The sequence below is a fragment of the Lynx canadensis genome, chromosome D4 (assembly GCF_007474595.2).
Source record: "Lynx canadensis isolate LIC74 chromosome D4, mLynCan4.pri.v2, whole genome shotgun sequence".
NCBI classification, from domain to species: Eukaryota; Metazoa; Chordata; class Mammalia; order Carnivora; family Felidae; genus Lynx; species Lynx canadensis.
The window spans coordinates 1,147,284-1,172,609 of NC_044315.2; the positions used below are offsets into that span (position 1 = coordinate 1,147,284).

The window sequence follows — 25,326 nt, forward strand, 5'->3', positions numbered from 1 at the left end:
AGGTGCGGCGGGCCGGCGCTCACGCGGGCCGGGTGTCCTTGCCCGCAGAGATGGACGGCGATGGCGGCCGCCGGGACGGCCCCCGCGCGCTGACGGAGGCCGGGCGCGGCGCGGGGCCCGCGGGCATGGCGGAAGCCGGCGGCAGGTGCCGAGGGCGCGGGCGGCGCGGCCCCGGGCCCCAGCGCTTCCTGCGGCGCAGCGTGGTGGAGTCGGACCAGGAGGAGCCGCCGGGCCTGGAGGCGGCCGAGGCGCCGGGCGCGCAGCCCCGCAGCCGCTGCAGCGCCGGGTGCTGCTGCTCTGCACGACGCGCCGCCCTCATCGCCCGAGCGCGCCGCGGCCGCCCCCGCCGCCCCTGCGGCCCCCGCCGCCGCCGCCGCCGCCGTCGCGCCGCCCGGCAGCCCCGCCGACCCCGGCCCCGAGCCCGCGGGCGCGCAGGAGCCCGGCCCGGACCCCGCGCCCGCGCCCCCCGGAGAACCCCGCGAGGACGAGGCGGCGGCGGCGGCGGCGGGGCGGGAGGACGCGGCGGCGCCGGAGGCGAGGCCCGAGCCAGGGCGCGCCCGCCGGGGAGAGCCCGAGGAGGAGGAGGACGACGAGGACCTCAAGGCCGTGGCCACCTCCCTGGACGGCCGCTTCCTCAAGTTCGACATCGAACTGGGCCGCGGCTCATTCAAGACGGTCTACAAGGGGCTGGACACGGAGACCTGGGTGGAGGTGGCCTGGTGCGAGCTGCAGGTGAGGGCGCCGGCTGCAGGTGGGCGGTGGGCGAGTGCGTCCAAGCAGCCTTGATGGTGCGCGGGGTTGGTCTGGCCTAGGGGGCAGCCGCGTGTGTCCCCCTGTGTGTGCGCACCGTCTGTGGGGTCAGGTTGCGTGCTGGAGGGTAGACCTCCCGGCGTGTGGCGGTGAAATGTGGCACAGTGTGGACCCGCGCTGGAGGGTGTGTCTGTCCGTCTGGCTCTTTCCTGACTCCCGATTCGGGGCTGGAAGCACCCAGGTGGCCTAAATGGTGGCGTCTTTGCAGCAGCTGCGTGTGGGAACTGCGGGGCCCTGTGTTGGAGCTGCCCCTAAGTGAGCACCTTCCGGAGTCTTTAAAGGGGTAGGCGTCCCAGCTGGGGATGCTTGGGGGCTGCCTGACTCGGCCTGCCCCGGGCTGGAAGTGGTCAGTGCCCTCCTGCAGCTCCCAGGGCCCACTGGCTCACAAAATGAACGGGGGAGAGGTCTTAGAACCCAGTCACGCAAGGTGCGGGTAAGGCTTTTTTTTTTTTTTTTTTTTTTTTTCTTCTGATGTAAAGGCTCTGGGCATGCATTTTTCATAACCTTGCCCTCACGTTGGCTGTGTCCGCCCGGCCCAAGAGATTATATAAACGGTAACCCGAGCTGCCCCGGGCCAGCCTTGGAAGCCAGAGCAGTGCCTGTCAGAGTGGGTGTTTACAGGCCCTCCCTCGTTGGGGGTGGGGGCAGCTGTCCCGCACCGGCCATCCTGTGCGAGGGCCGCTGCCTGGGTGTAAGCCGACCCTGGCACCCTGTAAAGTCAGAGGGCCTTCCGTGCCCGACACAGGGCCACCCGCTACACTGCAGGCCGCCTGCTTTTTTGGCTCAGAAACCGGATGTGGTCGTTCTGTTCTCTGGGCCCCTGCATGAGTGGGAGCCCCACGAATTTTCGGGGTGTCGGCCTGTCCTTAGCCTTTCTCCCGAGACAAGGAGCTCCAGAGGCCACCCCTTCCTGCAGCCCCTTGGTTTTGCAGTGGACATGTGGGGTCTTTCTGGCAGGGCTGCTGGCGCCCTGGGGAGTCCTTCAGGAGGGACTGAGCTCTCCTCCGTCGTGGCTGTAGGTTCTGGGCCCTGCTGAGGGGTGGCCTCGGTGGTCTGCGGTCTTGGGGCCCTGGTGTGCCGAGGATGACGGGGAGTGAGCTGGGTGTCACTGCCGCACGAGAGGCCCGGGGTTTTGGAAATCCGAAAGGGAGGACCGGAGAGGGGGCAGGGGAGCCCGGGGCTTAGAGCCAGGCCTTGCTTCTTGACTTCCCACCTTCTCCCTCTCGCCGGTGACCCCGTGTGTCACCGTGGGCACCCGCTGGTGCTCTGCCACGGCTGGCCTGTGCAGGGTGCTGGGCGGGAGCGGAGGTAGGCCTCAGCAGTGATGAGGCACTGCGGGCGCACGTGACCCTCAGGAGCCTCTACTCTGCATCTGGCTCCCTGAGCAGAGCACAGGCCTGGAGCCTGGCTGCTGCCCAGCCTGGACTCTGGGTGCTGGTGGGGAGGCTGGAGAGGGCTTCCCATCCGTCTGGTGGTGGTTCTTGAACAGGGGGGTACGGGGAGCCCCCGTTGGCCGACAGCTGTCCCAGTACTTCTCCCGGCAAGAGGGCAGCCTCTGGGGTCAGCTGCTTCTGCTGGGCAGGCCCGAGGGGGTTCTGCACCAGGTGACCTGGAGCAGCTGGACGGCCGTCGAGAACCTGCTGTCGTTTACCCCGTTTATTGTTGAGGACCCCCCAAGGTCACCATTCATTGCCAACACAGACGTAGTTGGTGGGAGGGTAAGGGGGATTGTAGCATCACGGGAGGAAGCCACCAGCCCCGGTGAGCGCGTCCGTAGCAGAGGAGGTGAGCGTGGGGAACAGCGCGCTGAGTTGGGCCTCTGGGACCACGGCGCACCAAGGGAGGGCAACAGGTGGCATGTTGGCTTTGTACCCGGGGAGGGGGTTTCCTAGTGCCTAACGGGGAGGTGTCCACCCTCTGCTGGTCCCCGGGATTGCCGGGTGTCAGTGGAGGGTGGGTCACTGGGAGTGTTGCCTTCAGCACGGGGAGCTCCGCAGGAGTCCTCCCACCCCCTGAGCCCCTTTCCTCAGCCCCCAGAAGTGCCTTGGCTGGCTGCTTTGGAATGCCCCCAAACCGCCTCTCTGAAGTCTGTTTCCCTCTCCTGCCTTCGCGAGGCTGGGGGCCTCTGCTCCTGCTGGCCTTTGTCAGAACTGCCACTCTTCCCCCAGGGTGCCCCGCCTGAGGTGGGGGAGGCCACACGTAAGACCTAGTGAGTCTGGCTCCGGGGATGTGAGCTCCCCACGACGCCCACTTTCTTTCCATAAATTAGTGTTGAGAGAGCCTTGCAGTAACGCGTGTTTGTCTCACAGGAAAGGGCAACAAGAGATGTCACCTCCTGAATTCCCCAAGTGATCAGAGCTGACGCTGAGTTGTGGGGGAAGCCATTTTACAGAATTACCTCCCTGTCTCTTTTCTCTTGAATGAACTTTCGTTCTGGCCCCAGAGCACGTAGAGACAGCAGCTGCAGAAGCGCACACGCACTCACGACGGCTGCTCTCTCTCTGGCTCATCGCGTCCGCAGGTCCGTGCCGTGGCCAGCTCTGCTCCTGCACAGACCCTGTCCCAGGCTTCCCAGTGTCGGGGGCAGGTCTCGACCACTGACGCTGTCCTGGGTGGCGCAGGGCACCTTCTTACCTGCTGCCGCCTCTGAGCTGGTGTGTGTCCCTGAGCAGAGAAAACGCGGCCAGCCCAGATCTGGCTGGCATCTGGAAGTCTTGTTGGAGGCCGGAGGTGGCCATTCCTGAGTCACCTGTTCCTTTGGTGACTTTCTCAGAAGCTTGGAGAGAGCCTTTGCAACCCCCTCTGGGATGCCGCCCTGTCCTGTCTATGGCCCCCTGCCTTCTGGGGAGATGGGGTTCTCCCTGCAGAAGGCTTTGGGGAGCTGCTCTTGTGGGGCTGGGCACTGCCTCCTGCAGGGTGTCAGGGTCTCTACCTGGAACCATGTTTCCTATGCTGGTGTCTAGATGCACACCCAGTGTGGGGATCATCCTGCCTCATGGGGGTGCTGGGCCTTGACCCTCTGCTTGGAGCACTGGCAGGGCCTTTCCAGGGCTGGGGGAGTCCTAAAGATCTACTTCGGCGGCCGAGCCCCGCCAGCTGGGGACAGGTTCCTACATCCCGCGGGTACTGACATGAAGTTGTCCTGCTGTTCTGCATTGCCCAGACATGGCTGGGCGCCCAAGGGGCAGGCCTGGGTTCCAGGCCGGGGACCACAAGACCAGATGACGTCTGACCGCCGGCACCCCCTTCCTGTGGTCGTGGGGTTGCTGCGTGTTCCTGACTTGCCTGCTGTAGCCAGACGTCTGTGCGCTGCTCACCTGCCTGGGCCCTGGGTGGCTCGTTACGTGTGGGTGTGTGGGTGCCCTGATCTCCTTGCTGTCCTCTGAGGATACTGGGGGCTGCCTGGCATCCCTGCGGCCCAGAGGCCTCTCCTGTGGCCCCGGCGCCCCACCTGTGCCAGGCACGGAGCTGCATACCTGGCCTGAGGTGCCCCACCGCCCCCCACAGACAGGCCAGGGACCCAGCTTGTGGTGCTGACAGCTTCAGACCCATGGCCTTGTCTGCTTCCGGAGTGTCCACGAGCAGGGTGACGTGGGGCAGGGGAGGGAAGTGGACACGTGGAGGGGACGGTGCTCGCTTGCTGGAATATGATGCGTAGGACTCAGTTTGGCTGGTGGTCACCCTGCGTTTTTATTTTTATCTTTGTGTCTTTATCGCTGAGTTTTGTCCGAGAGCTGAAATTTGAAATCAGTTGATGTCAAGGCAGAGCTTGCTTTTCCGAGTGGTGTTTCACGTGCGTTAAGGCTCACGGTTCTGGTGAGAGGCCCAGGTAGATGGGTCTCCTCCCCTTCCTTCCTGTGCAAAAATGCGATGCAGTGTGGGCGAGGCCGGCGTGCGCAGTGGTGACAGGTAAGCATCCTGAGTTGAGGGTCGCTGTTGTGGGCACGCTGAGTGCCCGTGACTCGTTCCCGCTGCCCAGCATGTGTCCGTCAGGGCGTCCTCGGAGGTCCTGGACCTGGGGCACGGGGCCGAGCCCGACAAGGGCCTGATTGCCAAGGAACTTGGGCCCCAGAACGAGGACCCTGTTCTCATTCGTGGAGGGCTTGTGGGCATCTCCCCCGCTACCAGTGTGCTTTCAGGTCGTGGCTGCGGGCTTACTCAGGTGTACAAGCTTTGCGGGCAGGCTGTTAGCCAGAATGTGACGGCAGGAAAAGAAATTGTAAAGTGGGTAGGGAGCTGTTCCGGAGGGTTCCAGATGCCAGGTCCTAGGTGAGGGGTGCAGCGGGGCAGGCTGCTGCGTTTCGTTGGCTCACTTGGCGTGGGTTTAGCGTGTGCCCTGGTTCCAGCCTGGGGGTACCGCAGTGAGCCGACAGACCACATCAGGGTGTGAGAGTCAGGTCTTCACGGAGGAGGTGAGGGAGTGTGGGGAGAGGCCATCCTGTGGTCCTAGCTGGCCCTGTGCCTGCCACTCACCTTCCAGATCGGCTCAGGCTTGCGGCCCTGTGCGTGGTCATAGGCCTCTCTTGGGGCCTGTGGCTTGGGCCAGCTCTAGGCTGAAGCTGGATGGTACCCAAGGCGATGACACGGAAGTCCAGGTCACCTCTTTGAGGGAACAGCACTTGACCTGGTCTACGGAGGTCCGGGCGTCCGTGTGGCTGAGCGGCGAGGTGGAAACTGCCTGTGGCACTGGGCAGGGTGTTTGGGAGCCTCACAGCCGGGCTGGACACCCTGCCCAGTGCACACAGACGCCCCAGAGCAGGGGCCCTGCTGCGTTTGGACCCCGGGCCCACAAGTTTCCCAGTGGGGAGGCCTTGGGGACGACACCTGCCTTTGTGAGCCTTGGTTTACCTATCTGTGTAGTGGGCATGGAGCTAGCCGACCTCATGGGGTCTTGGGGACTGTTGAGAAGTGTTTGGCCTCTAGCACAGAGCAGGCACCCAGCGTGAAGCTCCCCCTGCAAAACAAAAACAAAACCAAAAACAAAACCATTGTGAAGAGAGCGGCTGGCAGGGGAGGAGCCTGGAGGCCTGTCTGTGGGCAGGGGCTGGTGTCCCTGGGTGGTGCAGGGGCTCCCAGGTGCGGGCCGGCAGGGGCCTGTGCTCAGTTTTAATTCCTGGCTGCCGCGAAGGCAGATAAGGAAGAGGTGTGAACATGGCAGCTGGAGTGCCTAAGAAGCAGGTTAGGATCTCCCTGTGGCCACAGAGGATGTAGGGGCTGTTTGGGTGGAGAGGCCCAGGAGGGTGGCTCAGGACGGGGAGGGCGGCCCGTCGGAGGTCAGCATCCTGACGGTTGGCTGCGGGTGTGCTCGCTTCGGATAGTTTTCAAATCCAGTCCTGTTCCCTGGAGGCTGGGATTCTAAGATTTCCCAGAATACTCGCTCACTAACTCTAATTTATGTAGGCTTTCCTTAAACACGTGTCACATTTTTTGGGAAAGGGATAAAAGAAAGGGATGAAGACAGTGCGATGTTGGCAGAAGAACAGCTAGTTCAGTGGAACAGGACCGCGAGCCCAGAAACAGACCCAGATGAATGCAGGTAACTGACCTTTGACAAGGGAGCAGAGACAACCCTGGGGAGCAGAGACCCGCCTCTTCAACAGCTGGTGTTGGGGCAGTCGGATGTCCACATGCGAAGAAGTGAATGTGCGTAGACCTTACTCCACAAAATTAGTTCAGAATGGGTCGGAGACCTAAATGCACCCTACAAAACTATAAAACTCCTGGAAGGTGACAGAGAGTCTGGACGAGCACGGGCTTGGCAAGGACTTATCTTACTTCATTTTATTTTAATTCCGGTGCAGGTAACATACAGTGTAATAACATTAGTTTCACGTGTGTGCTGTGGCGATTCAACATCTCGTACATCACCCAGTGCCCATCGCACGTGCCCTCCTTAATCCCCAAAACCTTCTTCCCCCATCCCCACCCCCCCCCCCCGCCTCCCCTCGGGTGGCCACCAGTTTGTTCTCTGTAGTTAAGACTCTGTTTCTTGGTTTGTCTCGCTTTTTTCCCCCTTTGCTTGTTTGTTTCTTAAATTCCACACATGTGTGAAATCATACGGTATTTGTCTTTCTCGGACTGACTTATTTTGCATAGCATAATACTCTCTAGCTCCATCTGTGCCGTTGCAAATGGCAACATTTCATCCTGTTTATGGCTGAGTAATAGTCCATTGTGTATAAACCACTTCTTCCTTATTCATCGCTCGATTGGCACTTGGGTTCCTTCCATGTCTTGGCTACTGTAAATGTGTTGCTGTAAATGTAGGGTGCGTGTATCCCTTTGAATTAGTGTTCTGGTATTTTTGAATAAGTACCTACAAATGTAGTTGCTAGGTCGTGAGGTAGTTCAATTTTAACTTTTTGAGGAACCTCCACGTTGTTTTCCAGAGTGGCTGCACCAGTTTGCGTTCCCACCGGCAGTGCAAGAGGGTTCTCTTTTCTCCACATCCTTTCCAACACCTTTTTGTTTCCTGGGTTTTTGATTTCAGCCATTCTGACAGGTGTGAGGCAATAGCTTATTGTGGTTTTCACTTGTGTTTCCCTGATGATGAGCGATGTTGAGATGATTTCATGTGTCTGTTAGCCATCTGGATGTCTTCTTTGGAGACATAGCTGTTCCTGTCTTCTGCCCATTTGTAATTGGGTTGTTTGTTTTTTGGGTGTTGAGTTGTCTAACTTCTTCACATATTTTGGATACTAACCCTTGATCCGATATGTCATTTGTAAATATCTTCTCCCATTCAGTAGATTGCCTTTTAGATTTGTTGGTTTTCTTTGCTCTGCAGAAGCTTTTTGTTTTAATTTTAAAAATTTTAGTGTTTATTTTGAGAGAGACAGAGAGGCATAGAAGAGAGAGAATCCCAAGCAGGCTCCACGCTGCCAGCACAGAGCCGAACGTGGGACTCAGACTCACAAAACCTTGGGATCATGACCTGAGCCGAGATCAAGACTTGGACACTTAACTGACTGAGCCACCTAGGTGTCCCAGAAGCCTTTTATTTTGATGTAGTCCCGATAGTTTATCTTTGCTTTTTTCCCTTCTCTCCAGAGACATGTCTAGGAAAAGGTTGCTATGACTGATGTCAGAGAACTTACTGCCTGTGCTCTCTTCTAGGATTTTTGTGTTTCCAGGTCTTACCTGTAGGTCTTTAATCCATTTTGAGTTTGTTTTTGTGTGTGGTGTAAGAAAGGGTGCAGTTTCATTCTTTTGTGTATAGCTGTCCACTTTTCCCAACACCATTTTTTGAAGAAATTGTCCTTTTCCCATTGTATGTTCTTGTGTCCTTTCTTGAAAGTTAGTTGACCACATAATTGTAGGCTTATTTCTGGGTTTTCTGTTCCGTTCCACTGATCTACGTCTCTGTTTTTTGTGCCAGTACCATACTGTTTTGATCACTATGGTTTTGTAATATTTGGAATTGTGATACTTTGCTTTTCTTTTTCAAAATTGCTTTGGCTCTTTAGGGTCTTTTGTGGTTCCATACAAATTTTAGGATTGTTTCTTTAGCTCTGAAAAAAATGCTGGTGGTTTCTTGGTAGAGATTGAATTAAATGTGTAGATTGCTTTGGGTAATACAGACATTTTAACAATATTTGTTCTTCCAGTCCATAAGCACGGTATGTCTTTCCATTGCTTTTTTGTTCTTTAAGTTTATTATTTATTTTGAGAGAGAGCGTGTGTGAGAGAGTGGGTGCACGTGAGTGGGCGTGGGGCAGAGAGGGAGAGAGAGAATCCCAAGCAGGTCCACGTTCAGTGCCGAGCCCAACACTGGGCTTGATCCTATGACCATGAACTGAAGTTAAGCATCAGACGCTCAACCACCTGAGCCACGCGGACATCCTGTCTTTCCAGGTCTTTTTTTTTTTATTTTTATTTTTTATGTTTTTATTTATTTTTGAGACCGAAAACATGAGCTTGGATGGGGCAGAAAGAGAGAGAGAGAACAGGACCTGAAGCAAGCTCAGTGCTGACAGCAGAGAGCCTGATGCAGGGCTTGAACTCATGAGCCGTGAGATCATGTCTTGAGCCGAAGTCGGACGCTTGATCAACAGAGCCACCTGGGCGTCCTGTTTTTCGAGTTCTTTGTGATGTCTTCGGTTTCCTTCATCAGTGTTCTATAGTTTTCAGAGGACAGGTCTTTCACCTCCTTGGTTAGGTTTATTCCTAGGCATCTTACTATTTTTGGTGCAATTGTAAATGGGATTGTTTTCTTAATTTCTCTCTTGCTACTTAGTGTATAGAAATGTAAGCGATTTCTGTGTATTAATTTTGTATCCTGTGACTTTACTGAATTCGTTTATCAGTTCTAGTAGTTTTTTGGTGGAGTCTTTAGGAATTCTGTGTATAGTATCATGTCACCTGCAAATAGTGAAAGTTTTATTTCTTTCTTACCAGTTTGGATGCGTTTTATTTCTTTTTCTTGCCTGATTGCTGAGGCTAGGACTTCCTGTGTTGAATAAAAGCGGTGAGAGTGGACATCCGTGTCTTGTTCCTGGCCTTAGAGGGAAGCGCTCCCTGTTTTAAACCATTGAATATGTTAGCTGTGGGGTTTTGAAAGGTATGTACATACACACATACACACACACGTGTATGCATATAAGTATATATATATGTATATATACGTACACACACACGTATATATATAGTTAAGGCATGTTCCTTTTTTAAAAAAACTTTTTTTTTAATTTTTTTTTTTTTTCAACGTTTATTTTTATTTTAGGGACAGAGAGAGACAGAGCATGAACGGGGGAGGGGCAGAGAGAGAGGGAGACACAGAATCGGAAACAGGCTCCAGGCTCTGAGCCATCAGCCCAGAGCCTGACGCGGGGCTCGAACTCCCGGACCGCGAGATCGTGACCCGGCTGAAGTCGGACGCTTAACCGACTGCGCCACCCAGGCGCCCCTAAAAAAACTTTTTAAAGTGTTTATTTAGTTTTGAGAGAGAGAGAGAGAGCATGAGCAGGGGAAGGGCAGAGAGAGGGAGACATAGAATCTGAAGTAGGTTCTGGGCTCTGAGCTATCAGCACAGATGTGGAGCTGGAACCCACGAACCGTGAGATTATGACCTGATGCTCAGTCAGATGCTCAACCTACTGAGCCACCCAGGTGCCCTGAGGTGTGTTCCTTCTAAACCTACTTTGTTGAGGGTTTTATTTTAAATGTGTATTTATCTTTGAAAGAGAGAGCATGAGCATGGGATGGGCAGAGAGAGGGGGGGACAGAGGACCTGAAGCAGGCTCTGTGCTGACAGCAGTGAGCCTGACAGGGGGTTCGAACCCATGAACTGTGAGATCATGACCTGAGCCACCCAGGCGCCCCTTGTTAGGAGTTTTTATCAAGAATGGATGCTGTACTTTGTCAGGTGCTTTTTCTACATCTGTTGAGACGATCGTATGGTTCTTACCTTTTCTCTTATTGATGTGATGTATCACGTTCATTGTTTTGCAAATACTGAACCACTCTTGCAAACCAGGAATAAATTCCACTTGATCATGGTGCATGATTTTTTAAAATGTATTGTTGGATTTGGTTTGCTAGTATTTTGTGGTGGATTTTTGCATCTGTGTCCATCAGGGATATTGGCCTGTAGTTCACTTGTTTTGTTGTGTCTTTTTTTTTCTTACATTTTATTTTTTTTATTTTTCAGAGAGAGAGAGAGAGGGAGACAGAGCATGAGTGGGGGAGGGGCAGAAAGAGAGAGAGAGAGAGAGAGACAGAATCCGAAGCAGGCTCCAGGCTCTGAGCTGTCAGCACAGAGCCCGACGTGGGGCTCAAACTCACAACCCATGAGATCATGACCCTGAGCTGAAGCCGGATGTTTGACTGAGCCACCCAGGCGCCCCTTTTGTTGTGTCTTTATCTGGTTTTGGTATCAAGGTGATACTCTTGGCAGTGACATTTTAAATACAAACCAAGGGCACAATCTATGAAAAAAAAATCTTAACATACCAAGAATCCCTAAAACTCAACAATTAGAGAACAAACCACCTGACTAAAATGGGCCACAGACACCTCCCCATAGAAGACGCACACACCGCGAAGAAGCACGCTCCACATCACTCGTCACCAAGAAAATGCAAATTGAAGCTAGATTCCACTGCACATCTAGAAGGGCCGAAATCCAGAGCACTGAACAACATGTGCTGGCGAGGGCGCACAGCTGCGGGAGCGCCCGGTCACAGCTGCAGGGAACGCAGAGCGGGGAAGCCGCGTGGGAAGGCTGCTGCTTACAAACCTGAACACGCTCTTCCCATTCGATCCGCCGAGCGAACCCAGGGTGTTGACCCGAACAAGCTAAAAGCTGATATCTACACAAAACCGGCACGCCACGTCTGCAGCAGCTTCACCAAAAACTTGGAATCATCCAAGATGTCCTTCGGCGGGGGATGGACAGATACCCTGTGTCCCTCCAGACAAGGGGATATTACTCAGCGCTGGAAAGAAATGAGTTATTAAGTCATGGAAAGGCAGAAACGAATCTTAAATGCGTATTGCCAAGTGAAAGAGGCCAGTTCGAGAAGGCTCCGTACTGTGTGATTCCAACTGTGAGTTCCGGAAAAAGGCACAGTTGTGGAGCCAGTAAAGAGTTGGTGGTTCCTGGGGGTTGGCTGGGGGGTGAATGGGGGCAGCACAGGGCAGTTGGAGGCAGTGCAACTACTCTGTGTGATCCTGTGATGAGTGTCCTAGTACATTTGTCCAGACCACAGAACGTAACCTGCCAGGAATGAACCCTGACGCGTGAACTATAGACTCTAGTTAATAATGTATCCATCCTGCCGCATCAGTTACCATCAAGTGCCCAGTGCAGCTAATAAGAGGAGGCTGAGCGGGGGTCGTAAGGGAGTAGGTGAGAATTCTGTACTTTCTGCTAAATCTTTCCGTGAACCTAGAACCTAAGAAATGGTCTGTCAGTTTAAAAACGCCACGGTTACGGCCACGCTCAAGAAGCTGGAACACCCCGCCCCGAATTCCGGTGATGTGCCTGCTCTCCTTGGGCTCTCGTTCCCACACGTATGTGCACTCTACAACTGCAGTGGCATTCACAGGGGTGTCCCAGGTTTTAAAATCTTCTTGTTTCTAAAGGGTCTTTTAGGAGCACCTGGGTGGCTCAGTTGGTTGAGTGTCTGCCTCTTGATTTCGGCTGAGGTCATGATCCCAGGGTCATGGGATTGAGCCCCCAGCGGGAGTTATCAGCACAGAACCTGCTTGGGTCTCTCTCTCCCCACCCTTGCCCCCCCAATGGATAAATATATAAATAATCCTTTAATGCTGTCTTTTCAAGGAGAGGCTATGTTTCAGGGTTCATTACTGTTTTTGTTTGCTGTTCTAGAAAGTTCTCAGCCATGCTGGCTGTGTGGGGGAAGCCGGGCTGGACCGAGTGTTCTAGGCCCCAGAGGGGTGGCTCTGGGTTATGGGCTCCCTGAGTGTCTGTCCTGGGGTGTTGGTGCTGGGAGGGCCCAGACATGTGGTCCCTGTCATGCCTGCCTCCCCATGAGCTGGGCATATTTCCCACAGAGTTCGGGAGGGAGATCTCTCCACAGTGGCTCCAGAAATGAAGATGTCATGGTATGAGCCCCGCCCAGACCCTTGGGCAGAGGAGCTGCTGGGGCTGAGTGGGGTACTGGGCGAGGCTTGGTACTTCCGGGCCCCAGTGTTCTACAGAAGGCTGCCTTGGCTGGGGTTGTCCTCTGCAGAGAGATCTGAGCGTGGCTGTCAGCTGGCCGCATGCAGAGAGTGGGCGGGAAGGACTTTTTTGGACTCCTAGACCACCTGTGGGCTCACTGGGTCTTTGGAACCACCTAAAGAGATTTGGGGACTCTGCTTTTACAGACGAGGAGGCTTGGGGTGGGGAGGGGGTAGCTCACACAGTGAGGCAGTGCCTGGTGGCATGGCCTAGGTTTCTTCCCTGATAGGGAGTGCTGGGTCAGGCAGGCATTGCTGTTGCAGTACTTCTCAGGGCCTTTAAAATGCCCATGGTGTCGTGAAGCTCTCAAGGGGGTGTAGGAGGCCTTTTCTTTTCCCTTTCCCTTTCCCTTTCCCTTTCCCTTTCCCTTTCCTTTCCTTTCCTTTCCTTTCCTTTTTTTCTTTCTTTTCCTTTTCTTTTCCTTTTCCTTTCCTTTTCCTTTTCCTCTCCTCTCCTCTCTTCTTTCCTTTTCTTTTCCTTTCTTTTCCCTTTCCTTTCCTTTCCTTTCCTTTTCCTTTTCCTTTTCCTTTCTTTCCTTTTCCTTTCCTCTCCTCTCCTTTCCCCTCCCCTCCCCTCCCCTTCCCTCTCCTTTCCTTTTTCCTCTTCCTTCTTCTCCTCCTCCTCTCCTCTCCTCTCCTCTCCTCTCCTCTCCTCTCCTCTCCTCTCCTCTCCTCTCCTCTCCCCTTTTCTCTTCTCTTCTCTTCTCTTCTCTTCTCTTCTCTTCTCTTCTCTTCTTTTCTTTTCTTTTCTTTCCCCACTGCTTCATGGGAGCAGCACAGGCTCTGGGGAGCGGCGTGGCAGCCAAATACTGGTTGAGATGTGGATGTCCACTTAGAACGCCTTGGCCCCGTGGCAAACACCATGGGGGCTTCCGCCTGATTCATCGGTGGTGCCGTTGGCAGTGCTGAGAGCTAGGCGTGGAACGTGGCCCTTGAGATCCCCACCTGTCTCTGGCTGGATGCTGCGGGGAGGAACCCATGCTCCCCAGTGTCTACTCTTCCCGCCCAGGGTCCCTGCTCTCCTGGCTGTTGCTCACGAGCGGATGAGCTTGGAGAATTCTCAGCTACGAACCGAGTGTGGCTGAGCAATGCAGACTTGTCATCATTCCCAGAGTCTGAGACGTAGGCCAGGCAAGGGCCCTCGTGGCTTGGCAGTGTCGGCAGGGACAGTGGCGCTTTCCCGTTTTCTGCTCTCCTCAGCCATGTCGGACTTGTCCGCAGGCCCATTGCCTCGTGGTGCAAAAAGGGTGCCATGGCTTCAGGCGTCACAGCCACGTGTGAGAGCAGGAAGCAAGCGGGTAGGTGGGAGTTCGTATTGTAATCCACGAAGGAAACCGTTCACCAGTAAAAGACCTTGGTCCCCCAGGCCAGAGTGGAAGGGCACGGCTGGCCGGAAGGGCATCTGGGGAAATGCGTGGGAGTCTGGGAAAGACCAGACCTGCTGGTGTGGATGGATTTTGGTGTGTTCCTGGGGCTGGGGCGGTGGGTTTTGTTGGTGGGGGGGGGGGGTCAGGCTGTGAGGGGCGCCTGCCTGTGTCTGCCGTGGTTACCTGGTGTCTGCCAGGCCCTGCTGGGGCCTGCGTGCGGTGGGGCCCTCTGCCCAGGCCTGTCTCACTGGCACCACGCCCACCGCGCCCTCTGCTGTGGGCACCTGGGGGGCTGCCTGCTCCTCCTGCCGCGGGACTGCGTCCCCGCCTGCCACCGGCAGCCCCGCACTGCTCTCTCCCCTCATCAGAGCCGCCTCCTCTCTGCCAGCGACCCAGCGTTCGCTTTCCCACAGACTTTTTCTCTGGAAAAACTTGGGAGAGTTGGGCTGCCAGGTGTTCACGTCTCGCTGCATGTGCCGTATCGCTGGAGTTCTGCCCACGATTCACCTGGCCTGTGGCCACCGTGCCCTGAGCGCTGCTCGTGTGCCCACAGGACCACGGCTCTGTGTCACGCTCCCACCTGACTTGCATGCCGTTAGCCACGTGTCTCACGTGGGCTGTGCTTCCCAGCAGTGCTGACGGTTTTCCCGTTTGGATCCGGTCGGGAGTCGTGAGCTGCCTGTGCTTGTCGTGTCAGTTTTCATCCAGGACGATCCTTCCGCTCTGTCTTTTTTTTTTTTTTTAAGCGTATTTATTTATTTTGGAAGAGAACGGGTGTGCAGGTGCGAGCCGGGAGGGGCAGAGAGACAGAGACCGAGAATCCCAGGTAGACTCTGCACTGTCGGTGCAGAGCCCGGACCCGGGGCTCGATCCCATGAACTGTGACATCATGACCTGGGCCGAAAGCGGGAGTCAGAAGCTTGACCGACTGAGCCCCTTGGGCGCCCCTTTTATCATTGCTTTTGAATCTCCGGAGACACTGCCTTTTCGTCCCACAGACGCTGGGCTGCGGGCCTCCAGGCTTCCGCACGGCCTCAGGCTGCGTCTCTGGGACTCGCCGTGGTGGTGATGCTGGTGCTGGTCGCAGATGCAGGTCAGGCTGGCGCCCGCGGGCACACGTGCTGGGGCCTCTTGGTCGTGGCGGGTCCGTGTCACTAGATGGAGAGGGGACTCTGCAGAGCGGCTACTCTGCGGCCCCCACGGTGTCTGATCTGTGGCCTCAGAGTCGAGGGACACTCCAGCTGGAACCTTCTAGGCTTTTGGAAAGACAAATCTGATCACGTTAGTCCCCTTCCCAGTGGGCAGTTGGAGGCAGAGCCGGGGCCTGAAATAGGCCGCTGGGGCTGCCTCGGGGGGCTGCCTCGGGGTGTGGGCGTGGTAGTCCTGGGGCTCAGGGCTGCAGGCCTCCTGCCATCCCCGAGCGGCCGGCCCCGTTTGAGGTGACTTGCTGTCTCCTGAGCTCCTGAGCCCCTGGGGGGTCCCCAGCTCCATGAATTGCCCCTGCAGGAGAAAGAGGCCCTGCGGGGGTTGGGGTGGGGGCTGCCTGGTGGTCCTGTTCGCTCCACCCCCTCTGTGGGCCAGCCCTGGGCCCCTGTAGTGGGCAGGGGCTGTAGGACAGCTAGGGAGGCCACTGCTGGGGTACTTCCAGCACGTGAGATCCTAGGAAGGTCATGATGTGAGTGATGCTGAAACCTGCCCCGGGCCCCTTCCTGCGACACAGTGGTGTTCACCTGGGCACCGGCCCTTCTTCCTCTTTTTCATGTTCTTTGGTATTTTTGCAAAGTCATGACTGGAGCGTCTGACTAGCGTGTGCAGTGATGGTGAATCACTCGCCACGGACAGCCTGCGTCCCCTACCTGCCCCAGCTTTGGCGAGAACCCGCCTCAGGGGCGAGGGGGCCACCAGCCTCCCCTGTCCCCGGGGGGCGAGCTCAGGGTGGGCTTAGCCCCGGCCCTGCCCGTGGCTGGGTGCAGGCGGTGGGGTGGGGGGGTGTCGGGGGGAGTGGCTGATAAATCCGGGTGCCTCCTCTTGTGCCCTGTGGGTGAAGCTCCTCAGCCTGGCTGTTGTTGGGGCCCCTGTGCTGTGCCTTCAAGCTGGGAAGTCACCTTGCCAGGCTGGCCACCAGCAGTCCCCTGACATCTGCCTGGACAGGTTCCCAGGGTTTCTTCTCCTTCGAGTGTTGAGCGAGAGAGTGTATTTGGTTGTCTCGGAGGAAGCATTGCAGAGTCTAGGGGGAGAGGGGGTGGGGCAGGGGCCGGGCAGGGCTGCCAGCACTGGGGGGCTTTGGGGGCCCCGTTTGCTTGGGTTTAGGGAAACGCTGCCCTCCTACGCCTTGCGATACCAGTGACCCACCTGCGGGGACCACAGAGTCATCGTTTGTCCGCAGCCTGAGGAGCCCCAGGCCATTGGGCCGTCCTGTGCTCCTAGAGGGGAGCAGGTTCCCCAGGCCTGGCTCTGGACGGCCGCAGGCAGAGCAGGGCTTGGTCCTAGGGGACCTGATGGAATGGTCTAGAGGGCTGCATGTTTTTGGGTGCTGGGGACACAGACCACACCCCACCTTGCCCTGACATGTGTGTGAGCCACACTAGCGTGTGTTCCTCTAGCACGACATGGGGCTGCCTTGTCACATGGACTGTTGGGGTGCTTGAGGGACAGAAGCTGCCAGGGGTGGTGGCCGTCTGTCCTTTGGCAGGCTTCTCGACGTTTCCTTGGGAGCATCCCAGCCAGAGTGTTCTCTTCCTGTGACAGCCACCGCTGAACTGGACGTTTGAGGTTCTAGGCGAGGTCTCGTGGCACAGGCGTGGGGGCGCCGTGCAGCCCTGACCCTGGAGCGGCCACGCGGGAAGGGGGAGGGAGGCCAGGAGGGCTGGTGTGACCATGGGGGGACGGAGAACACCGGGGTTTGTCTCTTACTGTAGGCGTGCTCCTGTGAGTGATTTGGGGTTGGGAGGGGTAGGGCAGAGACCCTGGCAGGGGGTGCTGGGGGGCATGAGGTGGGGCATCCCTGGATACCTGTGGATGGGATTCCTGGCCTTTGGGCACCAGTGGACCACTGGCCCTACCTACACCATGTGCTGGTGTGGGTGCAGTCCCTGGGGGCTTGTCTGCTCCCTCCTGTCCTCCTGGCTGCCTGTGGCAGGTCGGTGAATGCCTGCTGGATGGCGTGCCCAGGGCGCCTGCAGGGAGGCTCCCCGGGGCTGGAGAGGGAGGGGGGTCTGTGCATTTTGTGGAAGGAAAGTTAAGCGAAAGTGGGAGGTGCCCCCCTCCAGGGATGGGGTGGACCAGTTGAGGGACATCAGCTAGAAATGAGATGAAGCAAAAGCAGGTGAAAATAGTGAATGGTTTTGTTTTGTTTTTTGTTTTTTCTTTCTTAATTTTTTTTAACATTTATTTATTTTTGAGAGAGAGAGAGAGAGCATGTGTGCGTGAGCAGGGGAGGGGCAGAGAGAGAGGGAGACAGAGAATCTGAAGCAGGCTCCAGGCTCCGAGCTGTCAGCACAGAGCCCCACGTGGGGCTCAAACCCACAGACGGTGAGATCATGACCTGAGCTGAAGTCGGACACCTAACCACTTGAGGCACCCAGGCGCCCCTAAAACAGGGGGGCAGGTGGGATTCTGCACATGTGGAATGGTTGAGGGTGCTGTGCTCGTGGCTCCGTTTTCTTTTTCTTTTTTTTTTTTTTTTTGATGTTTTATTTATGTTTGAGAGAGAGACCGAGAGAGAGTGCGAACGGAGGAGGGGCGAAGAGAGAGGGAGACACAGAATCTGAAGCAGGCGCCAGGCTCCGAGCTGTCAGCACAGAGCCCTGCGCGGGGCTTGAACCCAGGAACTGCGAGATCATGCCCTGAGCCCAAGTCGGACGCAACCGACAGAGTCACCCAGGTGCCCTGCCTTCGTTGTTTTAGAAGCAGCGTTGCTGGAAGCCGGTCAGGGCGTCGGGGCCCTGCCGGGTGCAGATGTGTGCCCTGGGCTCTGGCAGGGTGCCCACATGCTGTCCGGGAGGTGGTGTGCGCCCTGGAACCCACACGTGGCCCGCACGGTGTGTGTGCTGTTTCCTGTGCGCGTCAAGATGCCCTTCGGCGCTCGGCCCGGCTGTACCGGCCGGCCTCCTGTCCCTTTCCCACCGTGCCTGGGGTCCCTGGTCTGTGGGACCACATGCCTGCTGCTGACACAGGGGCAGCTGGGTTTGGATGTTACAGGCGAGAGGCAGGCTGTGGTGGGCGTGGGCGTCGTGCTGCTCTCTCCCTGGTCCTCCGCAGCACGAGGTGCCTGTGTGCCCACCCGGGTGGACGCGCACGCACGTCACTGCTTCCGGCTCCCTTGGAGGCCCAGGCGTGGACGGCTGGCCGACCCCGGCCGGCCCTGGGCTCTGTGTGCAGCCAGCGAGGACCAGACCGCGGTGGGCACGCTCGGGCCTGGGGAAGGGGGCAGCCGCCCGATCACCTGCACCTCTGTGTGTCCGGGAAGCCCGGCATTTGGCTCACTGCCGGCCTGCCTGAAATGGGCCGTGAGCCCCTGTAAATATTTGATGACTGCCACGATAGCAGACAAAGGCCTGCTCTGTTCCCAGAGGGAGCGAGATGGTGACACTGGAACGTTCTGGCCCTGCAGGCTGCTTCCTGGAGCGGCTCACAGATGCCGTTTTTTGAGGCTGGCCCTTTGTGTCTGTGAGCAGAGCAGGGCCCTGTGCGGCCTGGCAAGGTGGAGCGGAGACAGCACCGCTGCCAGCTTTCCACCTGGAACCGGCCGGGCCTCTTCCAGGGCCGTGAGCCCGGCCAGAGGTCACAGTGGGGTCTTGCCCTTCAGATGCAGCCGGGGACAGACTCCTGGCCACAGGCCCCGGGGAGAGGTCCCGAGGGGTCTGGGGCACGGGGGCTTGGCATGGGCGCCTGGCCGCCCAACAGAGGGGTCACCGCCCGGCCGGCACGGTCAGGCCCTGGTGGGCTTGGCTGGACTGCCGCCGATGTGTCGCACGCCTGCCCCCCGGGCCTGGTGTCGCAGTGGCTCCCTGCTCGATGGCTGCTGGTTATGTGGCAGGGTGCGCATTGAAGATGATGGCCCTTGCTGGTCTAGGGGTGCGGCTGGGAAGAGGCCAGCCTGCCCTGTGGGTGCTTCCGTGGGGATGATGGGCCCTTTCAGGCTGCCCTGCGTCTGGGAGCAGAGGACTGGGGTCGCAGTGGCTTGCTCCTTGGGCGGGGCAGGAACTGCCAGGGGCCCCACGCTCCTGGGTGTTCCCAGCAGGTGCGCCACAGCTGATGGCCTTTTGTCAAAGGGTTTCTTCGAGGTTGCCTCTTTGGGGGAGGGAACACAGTGGGGGTGGGGCTGGGATAGGTGCAGTTGGGTGGAGGTTGAGTTTACGAGGGTTTCCAGAGACCTTCGTCTGCGAGTGTAATTATTAATGGATGTGATAACAGCTGCGGCAATTTCCTGAGCGCTCACAGGCCCCGTGCTGCCGTGCTTGGTCTCGTTGAGTCCTGGCTGCAGCCCGAGGGGCTGACTTGTCCTTGGGGGGCACAGGGACTCCCGGGCCCATGAAGCCTGAAGGCTGTAAGGTCGGAGACGGCCTCCACCATTGGTCACTCAGAACCCCCACGGTGACGCCTCTGCTGGGGGAGGGTGGGCTGGAGCCCCTGCTGCCTGGGGCTGGGAGGACCCTTCCTGGGGGCTGTGGAGGGGGGCCGGGAGTCTGACCCGGGGGAGGCACTGTCCGGAGCCTGGAGCGCGCTTTGCCGACGGAGCCTCCTGAGCTGAAGTCGCAGCAGTGACACCAGCCTGGCGGGCAGGTCCTGGGTCCTTACAAGAGCAGGATGTGGTGACCTCTGGGAGGTGGACAGAGGGACGGATTCTCCAAGGGGCCCCAGAAGGAAGCGGCCCTGTGTAGATCACCTTGACTTGGCCGTGAGGCTTCTTTCTTGCTTCTGGCTCTCAGACTTGAGCGTGAGCGTGTGTTGTTTGCTGAGGCAGCGACAGGAAGCCATCCTGCCCCCAGGGGACAGCGTGCAGCCCAGGCCCTGGAGAGGCCACCCGGCCGGCCGGGCCGGGTGCTGGGCTCCACAGGGGCACAGGGCTCTCAGGGGCAGGTGTGTGGTGTGGGTGCTGGAGGGGAGGGGCTCTGTTCACTGGGACACATGGGCGTCTTAAGCGCCTGGCCCGGTCAGTGGGGACGAGGGGACGTTCGGGACAAGGCCTGATGGCTGCGAGTGAGGTGCCCGGAGCCCTCCTGGGAATGGTGGCCTCCTGTGGCAAAGAATGGCCTGAGGCCCGGGTCGGGCAGCTTCTGAAGGGCAGGGAGGCCTCTGGAGGGAGCCTGGAGCAGGGCACATGGGGGCAGAACCTCTGGGCGGGCGTGGCTGGCCCCAGCGCGTGGTCCCCTGGGTTGCAGGAGGACAGGCTCCTAGGCTCACAGCTCCCATCCCGGGCCTGGCTCTTGGAGGGGTGGCGCACATACCCCTGTCCGCCCACCACAGATCTACACGTGTCCGGGGGGCCCGAGGGGCCGGTAGCCCTCACGTGCCAGGTGGGGTCCCCCAGGGCCCGGGGCCCCCACGGCAGGAGGCAGGGAGTATGGGAGAGGACCCTTCCTCAGGCCCCTGCTGGTGGTACAGTTTTAGGTGAGGGAGTCAGCAGCGAAAGGGGGGTCAGGCTGTGTTGTGCTTCCCTCAGACCCGTGTTCACGACTGCGGGCGGTCCTCCGTACCGCCTGCCTTTCTGGTGCAGTTACTGTTCACACAGCCTCCCCGAAGTCTGTATTGCAGACCAGGGTCACAAGGGATGGGCATGAGGGCAAGGGCTGCCCTGTGCTCTGCTGGTCCCTTCCCTTCTCACCACTGACAAGCCTGCCTCCTGTCCTGCCTCTGTCCCTCCCCCACCTCTGTCCCCTCCCCCCCACCTCTGTCCCCTCCCTCACCTCTGTCCCCTCCTCACCTCTGTCCCATCCCTCATCTCTGTCCCTCCCCCATCTCTGTCGCCTCCCCCATCTCTGTCCCCTCCCCCATCTCTATCCCTCCCGCACCTCTGACCCATCCCGCACCTCTGTCCCCCCCACCTCTGTCCCCTCCCTCATCTCTCCCTCCCCATCTCTGTCCCCTCCCCCACCTCTGTCCCATCTCTCATCTCTGTCCCCCCACCTCTGTCCCTCCCCCATCTCTGTCCCCTCCCCCATCTCTGTCCCCTCCCTCATCTCTATCCCTCCCGCACCTCTGTCCCCTCCCGAACCTCTGTCCCATCCCTTATCTCTGTCCCCCCCCACCTCTGTCCTCTCCCTCATCTCTCCCTCCCCCACCTCTGTCCCCTCCCCCATCTCTGTCTCTCCCCCACCTCTGTCTCCTCCCTCATCTCTGTCCCTCACACCTCTGTCCCCTCCCTCATTTCTGTCTCTCCCCCACCTCTGTCCCCTCCCCCACCTCTGTCCCATCCCTTATCTTTGTCCCCCCACCTCTGTCCCCTCCCTTATCTCTGTCCCCCCCACCTGTCCCCTCCCCCACCTCTGTCCCATCTCTTATCTCTGTCCCCCCACCTCTGTCCCCTCCCCCATCTCTGTCTCTCCCCCACCTCTGTCCCCTCCCTCATCTCTGTCCCTCCCCCACCTCTGTCCCCTCCCTCATCTCTGTCCCCTCCCCCATCTCTGCCCCCTCCTCCCTCTCCCTCCCCACCTCTGTCCCCCTTTCCCATTCTTGTCCCTTTTCCCTCATCTCTGTCCCCACCCCCCTGCCGGCTGGAGCCCTGTATCCATAGCAACAGTTGCTGCTGTGGAAGCTGGCGCCTGCTCCCTCATCCCTGGGGGAGGTATTTTTGGCACTGCGGAGAGATTTTATTTTATCTTTGGTGTTGACTTTTACTCTTTAAGTGAGTTCCGCTCAGGCAGAGCTGGGCTGTGTTCAGGGAGGCCTTCGGGCTCCCCGTGGTTGCGTAGACACTGGCCCTTCCTTCCCCTGTAGACAGGGTCAGAGATGCCAGCTCCCGTGAGCAGCCTCCGAGGCAGCAAGCGCGTCCCGAGGTCCACAGGGTGTTCGGGCCTCTGGGCAGTGACTCTGGATGCTGGGAGAGACCGGTGGTCACGGTAGTGGCTCGACAGAAGCCCCTCAGCCTCAGGGCTTAGCCAGTGGCCGGAAGAAGAGTTTCCTGGGAGCTCTGGGGGAAGTTGCTTTTTGGTGCCAACCGTGGCCCAGACCCTACGGGGAGCCTCACGTGGTGAGATCCCACACTCTGCCCAGGATGAGGTCACCAAGGCCACCAGGTGGTCGTGCGTGTCTCTGCTGGGGGTCTCCTTCTGAGACACCTTCGTGCCCCTCGAGGCCCCCGTGGATGGCATGGCGTCCGAGGTCAGCTTCTTCCTTACCACGTGGGCCTCTTGCTCCTGTAGGGTCCGAGCTGCCCCACTGGCTGGTCCTGGTGGCTGTGAGCACAGGTGACCTCGGCGTGTGGCACTCCTTGGTGACAGCACCGTGACGGGGACCCCCGGGCTCTGCCTGGCCCCTGCACGCTTGGGTGCTGGGTGGGGTTGTTCGTGGGCCAGTGCTGGGGTCTGTGTGGGCCCGGCCCACCCTCAAGGAGTGCCGAGGGTGACGCGTGATGCACCTGCTGCCCGCAGGGAGGGGAGCCTCTGGGGAACAAGCCCAGTGGGGCGTGTGGCCCCTGGCCCCTCGGGGGCTCATGCACTGGCTCCTGGGCTTCCTGGGGGAATGTGTAATGGAGGCAGCTAGGTGTGCAGCACCGTAGGGTCGCCAGAGCATCTCCCTGACCCTCCACCTCGTCTTCTGCCTGGTGGGGGTGACGGCAGCTTGCGGGGGCCGGGGCGTGGGGCCACCCAGGACGCCTGTGCCTGGCCAGGCTGGGGCGTTCACATCAGAGGCAAGGCCAGCCGTGCCGGAAGTGCACTGAGGCCCAGCAGAGGTATTTCTGCCTTGTCATCATGGAAATCCCAAGGAGGCCAGGAAGTGGAACGACCATCCGGCCTCCTCTCTCTCATTATTACTGGGCACATCTTGGACATGAATCTACTTCCCAAACTCTCAATCTTGGGTGAACTCCCATGTGCAGACATTGAAGGTAGAGGGGACCTTGACCGCCACCCTCCAGGGAGGACCCTGTGTCCTGCCACTCAGCACACGGTGGGCGCTACAGGCGTACCCGGTGCCCAGCTGGCGATATAGGTGCACCCAGCGCCCAGCGGGCACTTTACGGGCACTCGGCACGTGGGAGGTGCTGTGTGCACTCTCTGCCCGCTTGCCCCTCTGCCTCCTTGAGCCAGAGAGCCAACAAGGAGAGGCATTCGGGGTTTGTGGCTTTTACAAAATTGGGAATTCTGTCTCCGGGGAGGCAAACTCTGCAGCCATTTAGGGGACAGACGCGGAAGGGGGCACTGGAGGAAATAAGTGCACGGTCACCTCCCCTGGGGGAGGGAAGCCCAGCACAGGGGCGTGGCCGGAGGGCTGCTCTGCTTACAGCTTTGTGAAGTTCAGGTTGCAGAGAATCGGGGACACGGGAAGAAGGAAGCAAGGCCCCAGGCTCGCCTCCTGAAGGTGACCATTCTCCTTCATCGTCTGGTCCTCACCGTGGGAGTTTTATTAAACCCCAGCCTGGTGCTTTTCACCTGTGGCCCCACCTGACTCCCCGCTGTCCTCCGCGTCTGTACTGTTTCTTGATAACCGTAAATAGCTGTGCGGTGAAGAAATGCCACGCATGCCCAGCCTGGGTTTTGGTGGCCATCCCTGCAGGGCCAAGGGCGAGGGTCCCCGCTGAGCACCACAGCCTTCTGGGCACGTGCACTTCTGTGTAACGGTGTCTTTGCTTCTTCCTGAGAAACGTCTTGAAGACACTAGAGGAAATGGGTTTCTCTGGAGGAAGAGCGCCCATTCCCGTCGCTGGGTCGCTTGCTCTGCGTGTCCTGAGTGTGCATGTCCACACGTATGCAGTCGGGGGCTGGCAGGTGGGGGATCTGTAGGGATTGGGGGTGTTTCTAGGCTGTGCCCGGCAGAGGGAACGAAATCTGTGTCTGGCTGCGCAGCCGTGGGCAGGTGTGGCCCTTCTTGTCCAGTGAGGCTGGTGCGGGCGCTCAGGTTGCTACAGCCTCCGGTGTCCAGTTCAGGATGCCTCCCCCAGGCTCCTTCTTGGATCAGGGACGCCCCCCACGTCCGGTTTACAGAGTCGCAGGGATGACTGTGGCCCCAGAACGGGTGGCCCTGAGGGTGGCATTGCCTTGTGAGGAAGTTGACGACCTGTTTGTACAGATCACATGCAGTCTGAGCCCCGGCCCTGACCTGGGGAGTCATGGGTGCCCGTGGCATAGGAGAGAAGAGCCCATCCGTGTCCACATGGGCAGAGGACGCTTGAGGATGCTGATGAGCGAGGCTGGCACTTTTCTCAGTGCTCTGTGCCCTGGTAGGGAGGGGGTTGTGAGGGTGGCAGAGATGGGGCCGCAGGGCCCTGACCCATGAGTCTGGGGTGGACAGGCCCCGTGGGGTGTGGCTCACTGCCCTGTGCAGTGTCCGTCTCAGGGAGGGGTCCCCACCTCTCCCTGCTGAGCACCACCCCTACTAGGCTGCCGTGCTCCTGCCCGTGGGCTTGGGGAGGACCATGGGGTGTGTGGGAGGCTCTGGAGTGAGTGAGGCTGGATGAGCGGGGGCAGGCCAGGGACCACGTGTTCCTAGGGTCTGTGCTGGTGACTAGGGGTGCCGGCCACAGTGGTGCACTTTCCATGGTCAGTTGGTGAGGGCTGTGCCCGAGACCTGCCGTCTGCAGAGTGGCGCTGTGGGGGGGGTGAGCTGGAGGATGAGCTTCGGGAACTCACCCCACTGTGTGTGTGTGCAAGTCCTGAGTCCCTGCAAGCCTACCCATCTAGAGCACGTGCACTCCACTCTGACTGAGATACGATGGCTCCCTGCAGCTGTACCAGCCGCATTCCCAGGCTCCCACAGCCTGGCTCTCAGGTCCACATCCCTGGGCATCCTAGCAGGGAATGGATGGAGGCAGGCAGGCCCTGCACTTGGGCAGGCCCCCCGCTCCGTCTCTGGGATGCTGGGCGGGGCCAGACCCTGCACCTGGGTGGGGAAGGGCCCCCTGTCTCTGGGATGCTGAGTGGGGCCAGACCCTGAACCTGAGGAAGGTACCCCCTGTCTCTGGGATGCTGAGTGGGGCCAGATCCTGCACCTGGATGGGGAAGGGCCCCCTGTCTCTGGGATGCTGAGTGGGGCCAGATCCTGCACCTGGATGGGGAAGGGCCCCCTGTCTCTGGGATGCTGAGTGGGGCCAGACCTTGCACCTGGGTGGGCAAGGGCCCCCTGTCTCTGGGATGCTGAGTGGGGCCAGACCCTGCACCTGGGTGGGGAAGGGCCCCCTGTCTCTGGGATGCTGAGTGGGGCCAGACCCTGCACCTGGGTGGGGAAGGGCCCCCTGTCTCTGGGATGCTGAGTGGGACCAGACCCTGAACCTGAGGAAGGTACCCCCTGTCTCTGGGATGCTGAG

At 58.8% G+C, this 25,326-nt stretch overlaps 1 protein-coding gene across 1 annotated transcript in view; it reads left to right on the forward strand.

Annotated features, from left to right (window-relative positions):
- Window positions 1-50: 50 nt before the first annotated feature.
- The window catches only part of WNK2 (WNK lysine deficient protein kinase 2), a 131,054-nt gene continuing 105,778 nt past the window's right edge, over window positions 51-25,326 (forward strand). The window contains 3 exon segments of the mRNA XM_030293510.1: window positions 51-261; window positions 264-313; window positions 316-732. Coding sequence (XP_030149370.1) covers window positions 51-261; window positions 264-313; window positions 316-732 — 678 coding nt within the window.